The sequence below is a fragment of the Styela clava genome, chromosome 7 (assembly GCF_964204865.1).
Source record: "Styela clava chromosome 7, kaStyClav1.hap1.2, whole genome shotgun sequence".
NCBI lineage: Eukaryota > Metazoa > Chordata > Ascidiacea > Stolidobranchia > Styelidae > Styela > Styela clava.
The window spans coordinates 13,770,900-13,793,214 of record NC_135256.1 but is presented as its reverse complement, the minus strand read 5'-3'; the positions used below and the strand labels follow the sequence as shown (position 1 = coordinate 13,793,214).

General features: G+C 34.8%; 2 protein-coding genes across 2 annotated transcripts; one reads left to right on the top strand and one right to left on the bottom strand.

Moving 5' to 3' along the window:
• The first annotated feature begins 1,478 nt into the window (after nucleotides 1-1,478).
• On the top strand, nucleotides 1,479-4,111 carry LOC120328884 (uncharacterized). Its single transcript, XM_039395447.2, has 4 exons — nucleotides 1,479-1,692; nucleotides 2,632-2,911; nucleotides 3,401-3,553; nucleotides 3,851-4,111. The coding sequence occupies exons 1-4, from the start codon at nucleotides 1,504-1,506 to the stop codon at nucleotides 3,925-3,927; spliced, it is 699 nt and encodes a 232-aa protein (XP_039251381.2). The 5' UTR covers nucleotides 1,479-1,503; the 3' UTR covers nucleotides 3,928-4,111.
• A 2,084-nt stretch (nucleotides 4,112-6,195) lies between these two features.
• Nucleotides 6,196-22,080, bottom strand: LOC120328236 (prolyl 3-hydroxylase 2-like). The gene is made up of 17 exons (XM_039394672.2): nucleotides 21,979-22,080; nucleotides 21,345-21,450; nucleotides 20,235-20,338; nucleotides 19,802-19,932; nucleotides 19,386-19,554; nucleotides 19,035-19,205; nucleotides 17,985-18,113; nucleotides 17,450-17,583; nucleotides 16,430-16,661; nucleotides 15,461-15,606; nucleotides 14,890-15,022; nucleotides 14,426-14,532; nucleotides 13,733-13,828; nucleotides 13,102-13,249; nucleotides 11,812-12,002; nucleotides 8,730-8,870; nucleotides 6,196-8,134 (listed from the first exon to the last, which is right to left on the bottom strand). The coding sequence occupies exons 1-17, from the start codon at nucleotides 22,031-22,033 to the stop codon at nucleotides 8,072-8,074; spliced, it is 2,256 nt and encodes a 751-aa protein (XP_039250606.2). The 5' UTR covers nucleotides 22,034-22,080; the 3' UTR covers nucleotides 6,196-8,071.
• Nucleotides 22,081-22,315: the final 235 nt, after the last annotated feature.

The window sequence follows — 22,315 nt, the reverse complement described above, 5'->3', positions numbered from 1 at the left end:
CTATTAAAAAGCAAATTTAGTCAATTTGTCAGCATAATGAGGAAAGATTACAATGAAAAACGTGGATTTTGGGTATCTGGCAATAAATGTCAAAATAGATTTGTGGAGTATAGGTCCTTGTTGATGATCGTCCACATGAGGACAGTTAGCTTCCCACCAACTGGTGTAAAATAAGTTCAATTGCTTCTGAATCAGGATATATCCATAAACTTGGCAAATGGTTGAAGTAGCAAAACTGATAGTGTCCAAGGAATGTTATATTGAAAATGATATATTTTGGGTTTGGATATTGATAAATGCTCACAGAGTAAGCCCATATGAAGCAGAATTCCGGAAAAATTCATGGTTCTTTACCCCCTTTCACGCAGTTAGATAATCGCATGAACCCAGCCGAGCTTAGCCAACATACTCCTCTAACATAAATAAATAAATTGTTTTGTGACGAGATTTGGCATATATAATGTACTTGACGCGTGGTTGTCAACGATGAATTGTTGTTCGTTTGAGTGTCTTTGAGACACTCGACGGTGACTTCAAAGAAAATGTAGATGAACTTAAGTACAAATCAATGTCAGCGTGAATTTCCCTAAATTTTATGCTAAAATTGAAACTATTTTCATTTATATATCTGTAATCGGTAGAAAAATCAAAATTCGGAAAATCATTTTTATTTAGTACAGGTGTGTGCAAACTTTATTATAGGAGAGCTAACTACGAGTAATTGGGCGAATCCGCGGGTCGCACCTTTATTTGAGACAGACTTTCTGGTAGTCGCAGGCACAAAAATTGTTTCGGTTTGTTATTGATTTTACGGCATTGATAGGGGTCCTTGCAGAAAGATTGAGGTAAAACGCATAATTTTCTAAAGAAAACTGCTATATATTCGAATTTATTGTCACACTCGCTTTAGACGAATTCAGTGAAAAATTCGTTTTTGCAACAGGATTAGCTAGCCAGTTTTACTAACACGGTATGACAGTGGCACTCAGGTACTGGTATAGACTTTGCGACGCAAAGAGATTGGAATTGCTCTCACGTACCAGATTGACTAAACTAAAACTCGTTTCGCGGGCACATCGTTCAAAATTGGCACTTCTTCGCGGGCCGCATAACATTCCCTTGCGGGCCGCATTTGGCCCGCGGGCCGTAGTTTGCACAGATCTGTTCAGATTTTTAACGGACTGTAGATAAGTTCAGCAATCATTTCAATATACACAAGCAAGCAACAGAAAATTGGGATTAATATAATCTACATTCTAGGTTATGGTGTTAGTATATATTGGAAATCAGTTTGAAAAAAATTTGTTAGGTATTTGTTTTGCAAATATATTAATATATATTGATAATTTTAAATCGTGGGTAGTATAACTGAATTTCAGAATGCCGGCACAAGGTAAAATTATACTTTTCCTTTTTTCACACAACCACAAACACACAAATAGGTTATGAATAATCGTTATAAATTATTGGATATATATATATTTAATAAATAAGCTATACACTATGCCTATCAGTTCGACTAACCAACGGCTTACTAGGGAGTTATATAAGCCGCCACCAAGATCGCTGATAGAATTACGATTGATGCAACAACAAGGTAAATACCACAGTTCTGGAAGTATTGGACTGAGAACAAGTGTTGAAGGAAGACTGAGCAGAGAGAGGCATCTAGATGGAATGTATTCAAGGAAGGTGGGTTTTTAATATTGGTTACAACGAGAGCTGTGGGGACCTAGAAAATTTACAAACAATTCCGATTCCAGAATCCAATTTGTAAAAACTCAGACCCCGACTGCAAATCCGAATTTGAGGAAAAAAAAATTCTGATAACAAAAAACTTTGGTGTATACAAACTTCCTATACAGTAGAATTTTTAAGAACACTCAGCAAACTTAACGCTTTTTGAGTTTTTGTAGGTATTTTTTGATGATTTGTTTTATTGTCATTACAAGTCTGCAATTCCAACTATGAAGAATTTAAAATTTAGTTTAGAAATACGGCTCCATCTCGGTATCCAATTTATATGCCAAATTACGATCCCACTGACCTGTTTAGAACGCAACCTATGCTGCACATTTTCTCTGGTATCTGTACAAGTATTTTCAATTATCTGATTGAATAGTCGAATCCAAATAAGCAATATTTGAAATAAATTTTTTGTCGTATAATTTTCATAATTTGGATGCCATACAAACAACGTCACTTTCAGAAATACTAAATGTTAAATATACATTTCATTATAAGCATTATACAGTATATATATTACTTACTTTACTTGTGAATATTCATTATGCGGATGCCATAAAAACAACGTCAATTATATAAATACTGCATGCTGATTATTTATTTCATTTCGAAGTGAGTTTAGTTTGAACAGTATTGACTTCGCAGGTTGTAAGCAGGGGTGGTATTCAGAGGGTTTACATAGGTCCTTTCTTGTTTTTATTCTTTATTTTTCAAGTTATAAGTTCGGTATGATTTTTTAAAATGTTGGTAACCTGTTGTTAGTGAATGAGTTCGATGATACAAAAGAAAACTTGTTCCTGAAATTTTTAATGTTGTGACTGTTCAAGTAATAGTGCCTGCTTTATGTCAAATTCTTGATAAAACACCCTTTGTTGAAATTATCAGACCGCTGTTGTGGAACCAATAAATGATAAGGAAACCGCAAATAAAGATGGATGGGAAAATGGAACCGGCAATGGTGAAAGCACAAGAAAAACATCACAAAAGAATACGAGTAAAATAGCCACAAGTGCTTCCACAGCAAATAATGTTGGATTTTGTAGGCTATGGTGCTGCGGTGCCCATTTGACAAGATGCAACATCATATCGTTTTTTATTGGTTTGCTACTTGGAGCTCTCTTAACGGGGTTGGTGGTTGGATTAACGTTATACGGAGAAATAAAAGGCAAGCATTTGTTTGCAAACTTAACCCAGCAATGTATCTTTACTGCGCAAAAAATAGTCGTGGTGCATTCATACATTCTTTCTATTCACTTTTGTATATAGACGAGTCTCCTTCGTGAAATATAATCAACTACTCACAAATTTTATTGTTGTGAAACCCCTCCTTACGGGGGTATGTAGTGTTTAAGTGGTCCATATCATGCCTGACATCTACATCATTTTTTCAATAAATTTAGAAATATAACGGTCAAAAACTTTTTTATTTTGTCACTTCTCTCACTTTCAAAAAGTATTGGTCACTTTAGGTCGTTGTTTTTAATATACCTCTATAAATCAAAATTTTGCATGCGAGTTGGATATCTTTTACTCTACTATGCTTGAAGATTTGGGTTTTTGTCAGATTATTTTAATGCTTAGTTGTCATGATTTTATAGATTTAGTGAAAGAAATATTCTAACACAAATAAGTTTTTTTTTTGTATTTTATTTAGCTCGAGATGAACGAATTGCTGAATTGGAAGCACTGAATGAATATTGTTTCCAAGATCCTTGTCCATCCAGATCGTCATCGTGCGGTTATTCCACAAACAATGAACAAATCGTATGCTTCTGTGACAATACGACAAGTCAAGAAACGATCAGTGGTAAGACATCAAATTAGTAAGCATCTAAAGAAATACCTGAATTATGTCAATATTCAAGTTCCTTTTACAACACCATCTATATTTTATTTTGTGATTCATGATTTCCGATAAATTTGATAATATGTGAGTGAAAGAGCTGAAAATAGACATGTATTTTAGTGCATCAAAATCAAATGTGTGTTTTCGAAATTAGCTAAAAGTTTTTGGGTATTTGACGAAATTTGCATTTAACAAAATGATAGTGTAATAGATTTTTTTTCTTGTAAAGCATTTTTAATATGCTATTTACATTTTCAGAAGCTGGATATATCGACGGATATAATTGTACGTTTTTCAATCGAACTATAAATCCTACAACACCATCCACAGCGTAAAGATGAAATGATCGCGAATTAAAATCGTTCCTATTCATCAAACTTTTTGAAGATGATGCAGTATTATTTTCTTTGGCAGTTATACGTATTCTTTTCACTGTATTTGTAAATATACTCATGATACAAAAGTAGAAAAACTTTGTAATACAATTTATATGTAAGATAAAATAGAATAATGGTCAAGGCAGATTTGTGTTCAGCCACAAAACATGGGTTTTGACTGGGTTGTGTTTAGCTATGACTCATGCTTGTTAAATAACTTTTTTAAGTATTTTAGTGCAATAAAGGCGTTACTAAGTATACGCTGATTTGTATTTCTTTTTCACTATTTTATGATGAAGCGCTATTTGAATTTAATTGGTTCTTGATGAGTATAAACAGGGCCGGTCTTTATCACCGTGGAAATGGATTCCATTTTACATTTTATTACCGTTTAACAGCACAAAATCACGATAAAATTAACTTTACCCTAAGTGTTCAGCTTATACAAAGAAAATCGTTGGCCTGGATGGTCACGTGAAAACATTTACACTTAGAATTACAGTGGCTCAGGGCCGGCTCCATGTAGAGAAGTAGGCCTAACTTAAAAATGAGAGGGTGAAACAATAATAATATGTAGGAATATTACGCCACCTCAACCATGATGAGATATTTGCGTTAAATGGATAAGTTTTCCTTATATCAGGTCGTGTTATTTTATTTTAAATGATCAACCATCTCATACAAGCACATACGAAGATTACGAGTTATCAAAATATCAGTTTTGAAAGACTGGCGCTTTTATTGAACTTATCGATAGTTTTGGAAAACCTTAGAGACAATTGTGTATGTATATACGTCATAGTAAGGAATAACTATTTTTTTATACTTTATCTGAAACTAATCGAATAGTTCATCTAAACAACAGCGGAAGCTAATATCGCGCACTTGCAACAAAATGACTGAAGTATAGTCGGAAAATTCGATTCTCAAAGAGCATTAGTTTAATAGGATTCTGTGGCACACCTTCTACCGTCACAAAGCAAGAGTCCTTTTGAGGTGGGCTATAATAAAGCATTATTGGCCAAAAATCTACATTATACGTCATTAAAGAGTTAATCTCAAAAAGATAGGCGGCCGAATGAATAATATTCTAAATGTTACATGAGCCCTTTCTATTAGAAATAGTTCCCATAAAAATATTTTTGTCTGTACGTGCCCCACTTCACCTTATCAAGATTAGATTAAAACGAAGAATACGCGTCAATACGAATCACTGTGAGTGTGAACAAAAGAGGTGAAATGAGTCAAATGCGCGATAAAAGATATGTTGTTAAAACAACGATCAAAGAAAAGTAGAGTAATAAAGCCAACACTTTCAAAACAAGTGTCGAATTTTACTTATTTTTTATCATGAATAACAAGTACAAAAGTCTTCAAATTTATGAAATGTTTTATATGCCGGTATATAATGTACCACAGGTATATTGTATTCGACATCAGATCGTTTCACAGATTGCGTCGGAAACGCTTTTTATCAACCATTGTGCTTAGAAACCCGCATAAACAAACCTCGTTTCTTCCCAAGAGTTTAGGCTGAAAGCCTCTAGCTGAAATTTTAAAAATGATATGATATAAACGACAAATTTTTCAAATAAAAATTACCACCATTCTGAAAAAACGTTAAGTTATGATGACATAATCTACTGTAAATAACCCAATTTTATATAATGAACTTTGCGGCAAAAATAGGATTTCTGTCCATTTTTTATATCTATCCAAAATCAATTGAAAGGCAGGAATAGGTATTGTCAAACTATTCGGAAATGACTCTAAATGCAAAATACTAGCAGCTATCGAATAGGCAGAGTACAAAACTATTACCGGTACCTATTTTCCCTCCCTCATTGGTCCAAGTGCATGAATACATTTACAACCGTGGACATTGTAAAGATATTCAAGCTATCGAACGCACTGGGTTATGAAAACGAAATCATGCTCTACGTATTTACGTTAAATTTTCAATAATCACAAATGTATTCCAGTCTGAATACGATCAAATAAAAGCGAGAGTTTTGGGCTCTATTACCGCGCATAAGCCTTTGATGTGGCTACTATAATACCTAATAACCCACGAGACAATACCACGGGAAACAAGGCCTCGGCATGACAACCTGAACATATGCAAACCTCTGGAGATAATTCTACTGCAGAATATTTAAAGACATGATTTTTTCAAATCGATTTCCTTCCCAAGAGTCGCAAATAACAGAATAACAGACTGGACACTTTGGCTAAATAGAGTTTAATGTTGTTATTGCATCAGGCAAAATGTAGAAAAAAAGCGTTATGGTAAAAAAAAATACAAAGAAATATATATAAGATACCCTCTGAAATTGTTAGGAAGACAGCACACACTGCTCGTATACAGCGGAATACAGATGGCACTTTACGTTTATAGCCAAGGCTCCAAAACATCCGCGATTTTCAAGATTATGTCCTTGCTTTCAGGACCTGCGCCATACAAAATAAATTTGTCCTTATTTTAGACTCACAGCTCGTTCGCCTAATTTACATCAAGTTGTGTAAATGAACGGAAGCTCACGGGCAGGTGGTATATTCACATGGCTAACACAAACAGTCCCCGAACTCGTTATAGAACTAAAATAAGGAAAATCAGAATAAAAGTATGGCCTAACCCTAACCTGGTACATATACTACAGAAGTACCAAATTTTCAACATTTTTTAAATGCAATTTTGCGACATTTGCAGCGAAACATAAATTAAATTTTTTTTCAACACCATTTTGCTCTATTCATGAACGATTTACTGAAAACCTGACGTTTCTGGCTTACTATCAATAATATCTTCTCCAAACGAAACAAACGAGATAGATGTGAATGCGCTTATATAAATTAAATATTTGTTTGAACTGTCATGATCGCTTGAAAACGAATTTTCTCAAAGTGTAAATGAATGGGGAATGCAAAGCGGAAATCCTGAAGCGAAGCAACTCATAGTCATATGCATCCTTTTTTTTAGGAAACATAGCTCATGATTGTCCATTGATAACTTACTGTTGCTGAAAAACAACAATTGTTTGTAAACTGTACAAGGATATTTGAATTGCATATTCCAGTGCATATGTGACTTTTCTCTTTTGATCAGCTCTGTTACTTGTTGGTATTTCAACCCTGCTTATAGCACATATAAGAAATGAAACAAAATAATTCGCAAACCGCTAATTAGCAGCAACAAGACTATAAAAAACTATCAATCGTTTGAAGATGATCATTAAATTGGTGTTCATTAAGAGCCATAATAAAGGTCAGATTCATATCACGAACAAAGCATTTAGGAAAGGTACCAGTAATCATAATACTGTGAAGATTGATGGTAGATGTTGGGAAGTGTACGTATAAGAAAATTGTACTGCAGTTTCAGTGAAAACTTAAAGATTTAGCTTCAGCTGCCAAATCAAGAATTCAAGGTTTCGACGGTGGCATAAACAAACAATATTGAATTTATATGCTTCGCATAAACATATACTAAACCATAGAGAAATACAAAATGAAAGAATGGAATAATTGGCACTTGAAATATTAGCACAAATATATAATAGTCAACACTGGTGTATGGAAACATGATTAGAAAAATAGAGAAATACTGCAGGTTGTGCAAATGTGCAAAAATTGGCAGCAAAAGGGACCGTTTCATCAGCACTATGAATACAAGATATTTAGATATTTATCAACTGATCTGCATTTAAAGTAACTGCAATGGAAGGATGGAAAGTTTATATGAGTATAAAAAAGCATTTGGAACCGTGAAGAATTTTTTTTATCAAAATATTTGAAGTCTTGGTTTGGCCTACCAGGAATGTCACTTCTGGCAAGGTAAGTGGAATAAAGGTAGAATGTCGGATGTGGCTTAGCCTGTCATCAATATGTTAGTATCAGATACAAATATAACAGCAATATGCTTCTAGTTTATATGAAAGCTCGGCTTATGAATATCAGAAATAACTCATCAAAGTTACAATACACCAAGTTACCAACATCAAATAGTATATAAAAGTTGATGTCTTACTGTATTCTTTGGAATTAATAAAAGTTTGAATATATCAGGAGCATCGTAATGACACAGTGTGCATATTCTATCAAATCATAGTTCATCTTTTTGTTTTGATACAAGTTCGGCAAGTATTTCTTCAGCTTTGATACGTTGCTAAAACAAATATATAAGGAAATATATTTTCAGAAATAAGACAAAATTTTACTAAGAAAGATTCTAAATGGTAATCAGATGATAGGAATATTTTTAGGATTTATCTTATTTATCCAATGGGCTAAGAAAGCAATATTTTCACACAAAGTTGTCACCTGTGATGTTTGAACTTACTAATCCACGCAAGGTAATCAGAAGTGCAATAGCAAACCTGTTACTAACATTTTGTGTGACATCTGCCAATATTTGAAGTCTAATGGGGGATAAAAATGTAATAGAAATACCAACAAGTAATAGAGATCATCAAAAGAGAAAATTTACATATGCACTGAAATATGCAATTTGAATATCCTTGTACAATTTACAAACAATTGTTGTATTTCAGCAACAGTAAGTTATCAATGGACAATCATGAGCTATGTTACCTAAAAAAAATTAGACTATGTTTATTACCTGCAAATAATTTACTTCAAACAGACATTTAAAATCTAAGTAGACTAACAAAAAGCAGAGATTTTTTTCAATTGAAAGCTATGGAAGTACCGTAACTAAAGTTTGGCAATTAGCGAAATTAAAAATGATATAAATTACCAACCCGCTCGTTTCTTTCTTCTGATAAAGTAAACCATAAAGCAACAGCACATCTGCGGCCTTTTAATACAGGCTTGACACCATGAAATGATTCGCGTCCAGCACCGAAACTCACCATCCTGCCACATTTAGGTTTAACTTGAACCTGTTAAACAACATAGCATTGAGATTACACAACGCACCTATTTACTATGTTGAATAAAATTGAGGTCTTTGCAATGCATTAACCCAACACAGTTAGAACTTGATGTTTAAGAGTGTGTAAACAAATAGTAGTGTATCTGAGAGAAAGAAGTTATTTCTGTGTCGAAATCGACTAGGTATATAAATAGGACGGGGTTGAACTCGAGCGAGCCATATCATTTCATGCGCTATAGTAGGAAGATATACTATCACATTATGTCTCGTCAGCAGTCACAGTTATTCGATAGAGAGGATGTCCTCTTGCAAATAGAGAACGAAGGATTTGTTCCTAGTGATTCAGATGAAAGTGACTTAGTGGAGTCCAACCTTTCGGAATGATGACGAAGAAGAAGAAACTGAAGGTTTGTATGACTTTTATTGTTTTGTGGTTGATGAGAACCCGTCCGTCGTACAACTGAACAAAATCTTTTACAAGAAGAACAAATCAGCCTTTCGGTGGCCTAAGAATGGTACAGAGTCATCAGCTAAATCGAACGTCCACACTCATGGACTGTTTTTTTTTCAATTTTTCAACACCACAGTCCTTCAATTCATTGTCAGGATGACCAATCTCAATGCTGTTTGAAAAATACATGGTAAGCATCTTGTATTGCTATATATTACTTTATCTATCAGAAAACAAGACTAATAAGTCCATTGGTGAATAGGTTTTTGTCAAATCGATATTTGATAGTTTTCTCAGAAAATAGACCTGTCGACACTCTTTACTCACGTCATTTTTTTCTTTCATAGCGACGCCTGTAAAAAAGAATGTTTAGGAAAAAGAATGGAAAGTTGTTGATGTGGAGGAATTCAAAGCATTTCTTGGACTGGATATTGCTATGGGAATTATTTGGCTTCCAAACGTCCATCTCTATTGGCAAAAGAAAAATTGGATATTCGATGTACCAAGTTTAAATAAAATAATGCAGAGACCGATTTGTTGAAATACATAGATATCAGCATTTCTGTGATGAAACTTTAGCGCCAAGATCAGATGATCCAAACAAGGATTAACTTTTCAAGATTCGTGGATTATTATCTTTACTATTGCCATTTTTGGAGGGCAGCTACATGCTAGAATACCTTTCAAGGGCCGAATTAGCTTTCGGCAATTCATAAAATCGAAAAGAGCACGGTTCGGTATAAAGGTCTGGGTGTTGGCTGAATCCTCCACAGGGTATGTTTCGAGATTGAAAATTTATGTGGGCAAAGAACCAACAGCTAGCCCAGAAACCGGACTCTCTTCGCGGGTTGTAAAATATCTGATGAACCCATTCGAAGGATTGTACATGGGCAATTTCTATACGAGTCCTGAACTTTCCGAATACCTCCTATCAAAGGGGGTATACGCGTGCGGAACCTTCAGAAGTAATAGAGTGGGATTCTCAAAAGATCTTATTATCACGCGCGTGGGTGCAATTTCCAGAGGAACGAGCGATTGGCGAATGTCCAACCAACTGCTCGTCCAGTCATGGGTTGTCAATAGACCCGTGTATTTCTCTTCAACTTTCCACGAGCCCGAGTATAACGCGGTCGATACTGGTAAAAAAAAACAATCAAAAGGAAAGGCGGGCGAGGCGGTTCGTCAGGTTTTATTGAAGTACCCTGCCTGCCTCTCCTCAGGGACTATAACGCAAATGTGGGGGGTGTGGACCTTTCGGACCAAATGCGAAAGTATTACAACTTGACAAGGTGGTCAAAAGTTTGGTACCGGAGAATATTCTCTTATTCGATTGTACTAATACTAATACACAATATATACTAACAGTTGCTTCACAAATCTGGTCATCCAATCTTACAAAGAATTCATCTATCAACTCAGTCAACCAAACCACCATTGTGGAATTGATACTTGCTGATTTCATTAAAAAGAATTGACTTTAAATTAAAGTGACAAGTTGACACAATCCAATATATACAGTCGTATGTCGCTGTGGTGAGTATATATGTTGTTTTGAGCATTCCAGTGACATAACCATGGAGTCACAGTTTAGTATGTTTTTATTGATGTTGGAGTCAGAGCAAGAGTTGTCATTTCGAATTCCTCAGTGTCAGGTTGGAGTCAAAAATTTAAATTCTTCTGAGTCGGGATTCAAAATTTCAGGCTCTTATTAGCAAGAGTTTCAGAAAGAAACCCCGAGCATGAAGTTGACTAAGTCAAATTTATCGAGATTTGGTTTTCCTGGAGTTCCTCTGAGATGTACCAATTCACCAATTTCCCGCAAACCATTGTCGGAATTATTTATCCCGGTGTAGGGAGTCATAGTCATTGTTTAAATGGCTAGAAGTATGAAGTCGGAGTTCAGTATACATCTTTCCCAACTTCACAGCCCTAAGGAGATCTACCTTATTATCAATCAGCCTTTTAGAGATTCTAAGACAGAGTTTCCCAAACTTTTTGGGCGGCGAACCCCTATTTGTGAATATTATTTTTTACGGACCCCCATCCTATACCAATTTATGTGCGTAACTAGGGAGGGATGATAATGTTCCGTTTGGATTTAAAACAACAACAACACAAACAGCATTAATGTGACGGATCAATTTCTGACAAGCAAACTCGTAGGCCCAACTGTACGACAACGAACTAATTTAATTGTGTATTCTTGGATAGTCTCTCACAATTAACTTGACTGGGGTTCACGCCTCTTTCTTGCATCAACGGGGCTTAAATGACCATGGCAAAGTCGCACAAGTTCTTGACTGGCGATAACTCAATAACGCATACAATCATTTAACTTCACCTCGTTTATGAATGACTATGTAACAGTGGATATACGTTAAATTTACATATTTCAGACTCTCAATATCGCTGCGTCTCCTGTGTAGTCGTCACGGACCCACAGTTTGGGAAACCCTGTTCTAGGACATGCAACCTGAATTTGAAAAACCCCACTTACTCTCACTCTCCGTGCAGTTGAATCGGCAAATATAAATTCTCCTCCTTCAAAACCATCATTCAAATACAATATTGCACTATAATCTCGCCATATATAAGCAGGAAGTTCTTTAACACATTCTCCATTGGGTTTCAGCAGGCAATTATCAGCATGAATAGGATGGCTGAGATCTTTTCTATTCTCGGGAGAATCTGTAAAAAATTTTACTTACCAATCATATTTGGTTTATTAGAATAGCTTGTGCCTGAAGACTCATTGTAATTTCACCACAATAATATCATTGTGGTGATTTTATCTTATCGTGGAAAAATTATACTATCACTGTCAGTGAGTTTTTCATTGTAATTCTTTTAGCTTATTATTTTAACACAGCGGTGTGCAACAGTTTTTGTCGTGGGCTATATAACCAACTTCTGACAAATTTAGACTGGCCACACAAAAGATTCAGTTTATCCATGTGGGAAAGGCAAAAGAAGAGAATGCTGCTAATGCTTAGCCTTGCAGTAGTTATATAGACACCAGGCTAAACGATGAAAGATTTAAAAAAAGTTACAAGAGCAAAAAACATTATGAATTTTTTACCAATGTGAGCGCCTATTTGAACCTAAACTGATTCGGATTTTATGCTCGATGTTGAAAACAAGGGCCACCCAAACTGGCTTGATGGGCCTGCTTGTGGCTCACGAGCCGCCCCTGATTTAATACATTAACCATTAGGTCAAGGTTTCTCAAACAGGAACCCACACTCAATTTGTTGATTGCGATATATTAAATTTTTTTTTTGATTTGTTAGATTTTATTGTTAAATGTGGCGCATAAAACAACGCGGGCTCGCGGGTAATAAACCCGACTCGAGCCCGACTAATTAACTGGATTTGCAGGCCCGAGCCCGAAGCAAACCCAAAATTTCATATTTTATTAGAGTTCTTTAAATTCCACACATAGCTTTAGCATATATTTTTTATAAAAATATATTTATTTTAAAAAAAAGTCAGCAATAGAGACGCTCGGCCCGACCCGAACGTAATGATTGACATTTCAGGCCCGGCCCGAATTTCAGGTAGGGTCGGGGATCGGGCTTCAGATCTTATCTCTAAAAACAACTGATGGAAACACTTCATAAGCTAAAGTGGGTATTTTCAGTGAAGTACAGCGAGCCACAAGGGTTGGTCTTTGGAAGGAGGCCATAGATCATGAAAATTCATTACCAAAGAAATAATCAATGCATGGTACATTTCTATATTATCGTCACATAACTGCGAATTTTTTTTTTAAATATTTAATACAAACCTGGATTTGAAGTTCTGCAAACCAGATGAGTATAATCAAAATATAGATGAGGAAGGTTAAAATAAGCTTGTACTTGTGCCCGTACTTTCTCACTCAAATCACGATACAATATGGCAGTGGATAATGGAAGTATTCCTTCTTTAGCAAGCTGTGAGGAAATGAAGATTAAAGTAAGCAATTCCGTGAAATCGAAAGTTTATATAACATAACATAAAGGTGATTAATAATATTGAGATTGTACTGGGACAACCAGGACTGTGGTATTCAAGTTTGAAATGTTTTCACTGAAGTCAAATATTTAAACAGCCCAGAGTTGGGAATCGGAGTCAAAACTTCGAACTAACCGAATTTCATAGTTTCAATGATGATAATAAACATCATCAGACTTGGTGGTGTGCTGCTTCCTGCTAAGCGATATACGCACGCCATAGAACCTCTGATTATCCTGCGTGGGTTCTGAGTCAATCACAAGTTAATCTTACTGGCAGTTGGGGTATTACGATGCCCAGGTCATTTCATTTAAATAACTCGAATACAACTCAAGCTGAGTTAACTGCAGCCTCTCAGACACTACTCATGTAATTGTCCATAAACTAACTAAATGCAATTTAAAGAATTCTACAAGACTCACATTTGCAGCTTTAATCAGAGTTACTCCTTCAAATATCTCATGCTCAGTATGAGGAGATGATTTACCACTATATCCATCTCCTACATCACCAAAACTCTGAAAAATCAACAATTATTTAATTTTAGTAGAAGAAATCTACAAATCTACTTTGAATAATATAAAAAAAAACAAATCGTGCATACGCTAAGCATGAAGAATGGAAGTTTACCAGTAAAATCACGAATGAAACGTGGGAAATGCAATGCTAGCAAATTTAGGCCCTTGGGTTCAAATCACATATCCACCAAGAATGTGATGAATTTGGCAAAAAATATTGTGACGAAAAGCCTGGTCCTTCCAAAAATAGTAGGTATCAGTGGTTGCTCGTACAAGGGTTGTGTAGTTGGAGTTGAAATGATTTTAGGGCAAAAATTTTTTGTTGCAAATGTTAAAGATTTTATTATTTAAATTTGATTTCATCGGGAGTACACAGTTGAAGCCCGCGTCGAAATTTCCGTCAACCTGAAGTTGGGAGCTAGAGTCTGAGCCAAAATTTATTTCAACACTAACAGGCAGTCTTGAGCCAAACTCACGGTGGGAGTAAATTGTGGATTTTCCACAACTCCACATTCTGACTTATACAGAGCTCTGTTAAGAATCACCAGTGTTACTTCTTAGCATTTTTAGTCTAGCTAAATAAAATTCAAAACTGACCAACTCCAAATCAATAAGTGAGATACATTCCTTTTCAGATGCCATATTATCGACAGCAAATCTTTCTCTTCCCTTGAGCTGTGTTGAATTTGCAAGAAGAGTGGTTCCTGAAAATGAAAAAGATTTACTGCATAAGCATCAACTCTACATAACAGAAATCTATATAATTTTTCTAGATTTTGTGTTTACTGCTTACATAAAGTGGACTTAGTTTGCGAGATACTAATTTTTAAATGTCCCTGCTAAAATCGACCGATATTTACTAATTAGTAGGGTCCGCTGATGATGTAGTACATGATAACTGACCTCGAATAAAGTAAAATCTGTCTCTATTGGAAGGCAGGGAGATAATATATGAGTATGAAAATCTCATTCTTACTGTGTAAAGAGTATGTGTGCCATTAAATCCAATAAAATTCCAAATTAGTATCCTCTTTAGCAGGTATTTAACATCCATACAATACCTTCATATATTATTGGTCCTTCAGGTAATGGAGCTTCTTTTGATCTTTTTTCGACAGTTACTATATATTTTGAATCCACAGTTTGACGTCCCAAGTTTGATAAAGTAATACCCGACACATCAACATCATCATCCTGTGAAATGATTGAATATACTTATATTAGAATAGAATTTTCCTATTTATTGCTCTATAAAATATAAAATAAATAAAATGTAACAGTGGCAAATGGTTGCTTCGAGTAAGATGACCCAACTAATTTGGTACACAAAGCAAAGCACTTGAGGTCAAACCGAATGCTCACCCATATTGAAGTAAATTGTCAAGATTCTTTCAAAAGCACATTACATGTATATTTTAGTGACTAATTGCACAGACTAGTATAGTACAGGATTATTGAAGGGAGGTGTGATACGCCACATTGTAAAATGACATTTATATAAGATTCAACTCTTAGTAGTTCATCACTCACTATAAAAATATCAATGGCTACTTGTACTTGTTCAAAGCAAAAACATAAATAAGTGTCGCGTAAAAAAGGGGGAAAACTTTGACATAGGTTACTACGACTCACTGGTTCTATATAATGCATTTCATCTCTCCGCTTTTTCTCGTTTTCAGCCATGCTTCGTTCAACGTCAACTGCTTTCTTTTCTATAATATCGTCGGTTTTCTGTTTCATCGATTCATATTCAGGCACATCAGATTGTGCGGTATCTTCTGTTAAAAATAAAATTAAAAATTCTATTAACGAAAAAAAATATGTTTCGAATTCTTTGGCTCATGCAGTCAATGCAGATATAAATCTTTTATCAGATTAAATTAATCTGGACTGAAAGAAAAATTTTAGCAGTTTTTAATCAAATTCAACATGCAATTTGAGCTTATCGATTCAAACAGAAATGCAAGTTGACTATTCTTTACTGTTAGTCAAAGACATTGATGATTATGGGTATTTTATTACGTCTAGAGGAAAAGAATAGCACTCTAATTCCATTTAAAAAGCTACGAGGTCCAAACTTTGTGAATCTTCGTTCAAAAAAAAATTGTCTGACAAATGCCAGGACCGACAAGGTATATAAAGTTGAGAGAATTCCCACCACAAGGCCACCAGCCATCAGCAAAAATAGAATAGGTTCAGATATCCTGGATTCTAAATTGGCCTACACTATACTAGGATGGTGCAGCGGTGTGGCTCATCCTGCTAAGCGTTAGGAAAACGCTCGCCACCGCACCTCTGATTACTCTGGGTGGGTTCGAATGCCACGCAGGGATAGTTATGTGCAAGAGGATTGCTGGACTCCTTCGCTGCCGTAGGTTGGTTCATGTAAGGCCGGTCGATTACGGCTTCCTCCACTATCAAGTCCATGCTTCCGAAAACAAATAACAACTAATCCCATTTCTGACATGGACTGGTAACCAGACGAGAGGCCGTGGTTCGCCATATGGTTAAGTTGCTTATCTTATCCTATACAACAGTTACTGTAAGAATTGACATATCAATATCTCGATACACAAATTTAAAGCTTTCACAAAACATCACCTGCATTTGTAGAATTATTAATTTTTTCCACTGAATCCTGTAAAATTTCATCATTTCCATCTTCCTCATCCAAATCGAAATCCATGTTATCATCCCTGGGATCTTCATTCTTCTTAATACTTCCGAAGTGAACAAATATACTCTCATCATAATCTTTGATTCCAAAATATTGATACGAGTATTTCAACATGGCTACCTCAATTTTGATTTTACGATGGTATAAAACCGCACCCTTGAATATATAAATATTGTTATAATGCAACTGGAAGGAAATAAGCAAAAATCCTTAAAACACAAAAGATGAGGTTTCTTCATAAATAAAGTAATAGCAGCTGAACAAAACAATAAACATTGTAAAAAAAAAGAAACAAAAAATTCAACAAATTCATACTGGTGATTAAATTGAGTAATTTAAATCTCATTTTGTCAGGATTGCATTATGCATATGTGATTTCAGGTGACCGTACATTTGAACCTATGTGTATATCCGCGGGTTCAATCAATATGCGGGTGCTAAAACCCATGGGTTAGGTTAGTATGGGTACAAATATCCGTAAAACCAAAAAAAATTCCATTATCCGTAAAACCAAAAAAAATTCCATAGGTGCAATGGCATGCAGGTGCAATTGTCGTGGGTTCAAATGTACGTGGGTTCAAATGTAATGGAACCGTGATTTCAGTAACAAGTTGTTGAATCATCTAATGTACAAATTAAATTTCTGACTTTTTTGACTTTCAAAGTGGCACGATTTTCTACGGCCTAGCGATTAAAGAGTTAGACTTAACTGTGTTGCTATTGGAGTTTATGAATCTCGAGTTTCAAGTCCCATGCCAACCAACTCATTTGAGGGTATGATAAATTGGGTATACATTGTCAAACGAAAAGATTCTAGTATTTTCAAATAAATAATGATAACTTCTTTCATATCATTAGGTATCAATGCCTGCTTGTATAGAGCCTAGTTCAGAGTAAAAGGGGTTGGGTGAAAAATAAATAAAATAACAGTACAATTTACAAACCTGTCTTGGTTCAAATTTATCGATGCCATCAACTTCATTTGAAAGTAACCTTAGATTCTCCAACATTACAGTATCATTTGGATGAAACACAAGATAAGTTTTTGCACATTCTATTGATTTATGAAAATTGTTGGCTGTGTAACAAAATGACATATTATGCCTAACTATATGTTGATGTGTAAAATCCATTTAATAGTAGCTGATAAGCTGTGACACCATATTCTGTTTAAAAATAGATTTGCTAAACCACAGTTCAAAATACCTACCTACCTCACTTTTCCAAAAAATGGCAACTCGAGTAAAAACATTGTCATTGGCAAATAATAAAGAACGTCAGAGATTTGTAATGAGCAGATCATCTAGCTGTCTGTATTTTTTATAATTTGAATTGAAAGGCGTCTTATTGTAACATAATCTAATTTATTCCTTCAAGAAGTTGAAATAATCTCTCAATGAGCATTCTGAACCCCCAATTTCTGGATGTGAGTAAGATAATTTACACTTTTTACTCTTGATTCATCGAAATATCTCCTACCTTGATAATAAGAAAATTGCAGATAATGATATTGCACAGGAACAAAATTTGGATATTTTTTCTCCCCATAATCTGTTGCTAAATCTTGTATACATTTCAGACTGCATTCAAGTACTTTGATGTAAAGATCTAAAGATAAATACAAATGTAAATACATTTTCACACTTTAGAAATTTTTCAATCTCAAAGAAAGCTTATATAAATATACCAAGAATACGTTTACTAGGTTGATTAAACTAACTGCTTTAAATCCAATTAATTCTGATTGTATCGAGTTTATGTGAAATATAAAGTAAGGCTGACATTTTTCAAAATTGGCCAACTGTCAAGCAATTATGTATAATAAAAATTTAAAACAAAATTTGAAAAGCAACAATGCTGAAAAATGGGTTATAAAATATACAAAGTAAATTTTATACAAATTGTTGCATAGAACTCAATTTTTCATATTAATTCTAAATTGTCTAAATAAATATATATATTGAACTATGATAACATAAGATTCATAAACTGCTGTTATATTTGTGAAGGGTGCATGATGCGCAACTGTGTCTTAGGTCAGAAAATTCCTGCATGTCCTGTATGTTTTTTTATTATACAGATTCTGTTACTTTTTGCGACAAATAAACGCACATACATACAAATAGAGTCTGAAAACTCAAAAAAGGTTTACCAGATCACCAAATAACAAGATGAAAAGTGCCAAAAATTTGAGACATCAAAAAATAGATAGAAGATACAGGGTGGAAATTCAGGAAATTTAAATGACTTTGAAATTTAAATGAGATTTCCAACAAAAGATGAATGGGCACGCACAATCCGAACTTGGGATATAAAATACAAGTGAAAATATACAAAAAATAACAAATGAAATTGAAGAAAATAGAAGAATTTAGCATATTTCAACTACCATATATCCTCACATATAAGCAGAGGAGTTAAAAACTAACGATATACGGTAATTGGATTGGCACAATCCCACTCATATAAATACACAAATGTTAGTCATGCAAGTCTTAAGTTTTTGCCTACATACAAGTTTATTCTTACATGCAGTCTGTCTGTGAAAATCTAAATTTTCTCTACTTTCTGCTTCTTCAAAATTACTTTCATTTTCACATAATGCATAGCATTCTTCTACTGAATTATAATATGCTAGTAAAGATGATTCAAAATTTTGTGCAGCATTTTCATAATCTTCCTTCAAATAAGCTTGAACGGCTGAAATTTAATTAATAGTATAGAAATTAATTATATGTATAAAATGAAAAAAAAACACTGGCAAGTTGAATAGCTTCTATGGTCTCCATGTCGATGGACTGACAGAGTTTCTAAAACTGAGCCCTCGGCGTCGTAAAATACTTAATTAACAGAAGTAGAAGAAAAGAAATTACACCATACCCTGATCGTATAATTCAAGATGATCTCTTGGTTCTACGTTTAAGAACATATCCTTCGTTACATCATCATTACTCCGAAAATATGCCATGTTCTTTTTCATCATTTCATCCTCTGGATATCTCACATTAAATGTATGAGCAGATGAAACTGATTTGGCCAAGAGACCTTCCTGCAATAGGAAAACATTACAAAATTATTACTTTTTTTCATAGAGCGCTTACTCACACCATCCGCTCTAAACAATGCCCTACACAAGCAGCCACAGATACCTATGTAAGGAGCTTCTTATATTCAAAAGGACCAGAATCTTACCATTTCAGCATTGGCTGGCGAATTTATCACACCCTGGGACTTGAAAGTAGAGAGTATTCAGAGACAGTATTCATTTTTATTCCGAGAATAAATTGAAATATTACCTTAAAATATGCATATTGAAGATATTGATATGCTGCTAACTTTTCAAATGCTTGCTTCACTTCACGAGATATACCAGAAATAAATCGGAAATCTCCAAATTTTTCATCCAAACATTCTCGATTGCACACAGCTGCAATAAGAGACAGAGCATCAAATATGCCAAGTGAAGTAACAACAATCACAATTTCAAATTCAGTTATCTAAAATCATAAGCACTATTGTTACCTGATTCAAACCTATAATAGAATAAAAGCTAAACCTACTAAATAACGATAAAAGCACTTGAAAATGAAGGTTAAATAGGTTCGCAATGTCATATCGATATCTTCCTCAGATTTTCACTTGTGACAATTTTACAATGTTGGCATTGTTAATATATCTTACTACTATTGCTTACACACAAGTATAAGAAAATCATTATATGAATTTCACCTTTCAGAGTAATTTTTCCCAGATCACTTTGACTCAGTAATGAATTTTCCAATGAAGAATTTTTACATCTCATATAACAATCGACAACACCACTTTTATATTGCCTGAGAACGGAAATTAAGGATTTAATCAAGTATTTTTAGAGATAGCGTTTTCATAATCTCCAAATATTATGGGCCTGGGTTTGAAGCATTAGGCTTAAATGTGGCGGCATGACAGATTACACATCTCAAGTTCAAATCCCCTGCCACCATCTCACCTTGGTGGTAATAAATTGGGTAGACAATGCCAAATTGGCAAGAATTTGGGCCCTAATATTAAGATAGTATCTCCTTACATAACGGTGTAAGCTTGTACAGGGCCTTATTCGGAGCGATAGGACAACTCTATCACTTGTGGGATCATTAACGAAATGACTGATAATAAATATCTCATCCCAATTTAAAAGTGCAAACCTGATACTAATGCACATTTCAGTCATTAGTTTCCAATTGCATACCAGTACAGCTTTGGGATCTAGTATAGTTTAGTACCACAAGTACTTCCGGTGGGCGTAACGAATCCTGTATGTCATTCCTAACCCCCACCTGACTATGTCATCTAAAAATTACGTCACTACGACGTCACAATCCCGTCATAGAGCTTGCCATATATAGCTACCATCGTCCAAAATGGCATCTGCGCCGATGATACCAAACTCACTAATGCCAGCGGTCTCTCTCATATTGGGATCGTTGCGACGAGAAAACGAGAGAAATAGCTTGCTCGATTTCGGGTGATCGTCTGCGTATTTGGACGACCATTCGTACACTTTGGGAGGTATTTATTATGCCAGTGTGATGTCGTAGTGAAGTAATTTTATGGTGACGTAATCAGGTGAGTGTGGGGAATGACATATGCAAAAATTGTTGAACCAGGCCAATTAGAAGTGCATGTGGTACTAAACTATACCAGACCCAAGCTTTGTTACACTATTAATTAAAAATCTAACTAACATTTTATTCTCATTTCGAAACATCAGAAATTATTCAGTGGAGAGCTGCAAAGAACAGATTAGTGTTTATCATCGTAATACACATTGCAGCATTGTGAAAAATTAACTTTTCTTACTTGTAACTTTTTATTGCTTCTTCAAAGCTTGAAATTGAAAGTTTCCAGTTTTGATTTCCATAAGCAGTCAGACCATCATCATAAAGTTGGTCAAATGAGACATATTCTGTAAGAAATATCCAACATAGAATTACAGAATTACAGAATTAGGAAGTCCATGCTTACGAAAACAAATAACTAACTAATCCCATACCCGACATGGAATGGTAACCAGGCGAAAAGCCGTGGTTTTCCATATGGTTAAGCTGTCTTATCGTCTCTCCTCTCCCCCGGGATAAATATGTGAAACCTATCTTATAACAGTACCGGTACAATGACTGAATGCAGGAATGAACAACAAAACAATGCAATTTTTCCAAGCTGATAGTCAACTTACATCTGAACATCCATCAGGCAGGCAAGATTAGTTATATCCTAACCTTCCCTGAGCCTATTCTGCATACCGGCAATCACAAAACAGTGCCGTAGAGCAAACCATCCGCCGTGGGATAAAAAAATAAGTACCGTACCGGTACCGTCAGACCGTACCGTATTGGATACGCAGTCTGTCAATCTTCAAGAATTTAAGTTAGTTACCGATGAGTTTGCTTATTTTCCTTCATTATCAGTATATTATTACAAAATAAACACTTACCCCCAAGCGCAGATGCAGTCACGATGAGAATACATATGCAGACAAGGCTATTCATGCCTACAGGCTAAAGTGGCAAAACGATCTCCAAAAAAAACACCTCTGGGAAGCTAGCAGCAAAAAACGAAATTAAGACTGACAGAATCGCAGAAAATACCCACGCGTAAAATTTAATGTTCCCAATGATTTGTCTTGTTAAAATATGGTAAACAAGCATAAAAAAGGAAATGCCGGATTGAAGAAAGCAAAGAAAACGGAGGAGGGACGGTTTTAAAATTTCGAATGAAAAATATAATCATAAAAATTGTAAGCAGAAGCAAATGAATTTCTATCAGAAACT

Bases quoted from the DNA above. Each gene is read 5' to 3' on its own strand.
- LOC120328884 (XM_039395447.2), top strand. From the start codon at position 1,504: ATGCCTATCAGTTCGACTAACCAACGGCTTACTAGGGAGTTATATAAG. The intron at 1,693-2,631 runs GTGGGTTTTTAA...TGAAATTATCAG, and splicing joins ATGGAATGTATTCAAGGAAG to ACCGCTGTTGTGGAACCAAT. The intron at 3,554-3,850 runs GTAAGACATCAA...TTACATTTTCAG, and splicing joins AAGTCAAGAAACGATCAGTG to AAGCTGGATATATCGACGGA.
- LOC120328236 (XM_039394672.2), bottom strand. From the start codon at position 22,033: ATGAATAGCCTTGTCTGCATATGTATTCTCATCGTGACTGCATCTGCG. The intron at 15,607-16,429 runs GTGATGTTTTGT...TATTTTTAACAG, and splicing joins TAATAATTCTACAAATGCAG to AAGATACCGCACAATCTGAT. The intron at 8,135-8,729 runs GTTGGTAATTTA...TATTTGTTTTAG, and splicing joins CAGAAGAAAGAAACGAGCGG to CAACGTATCAAAGCTGAAGA.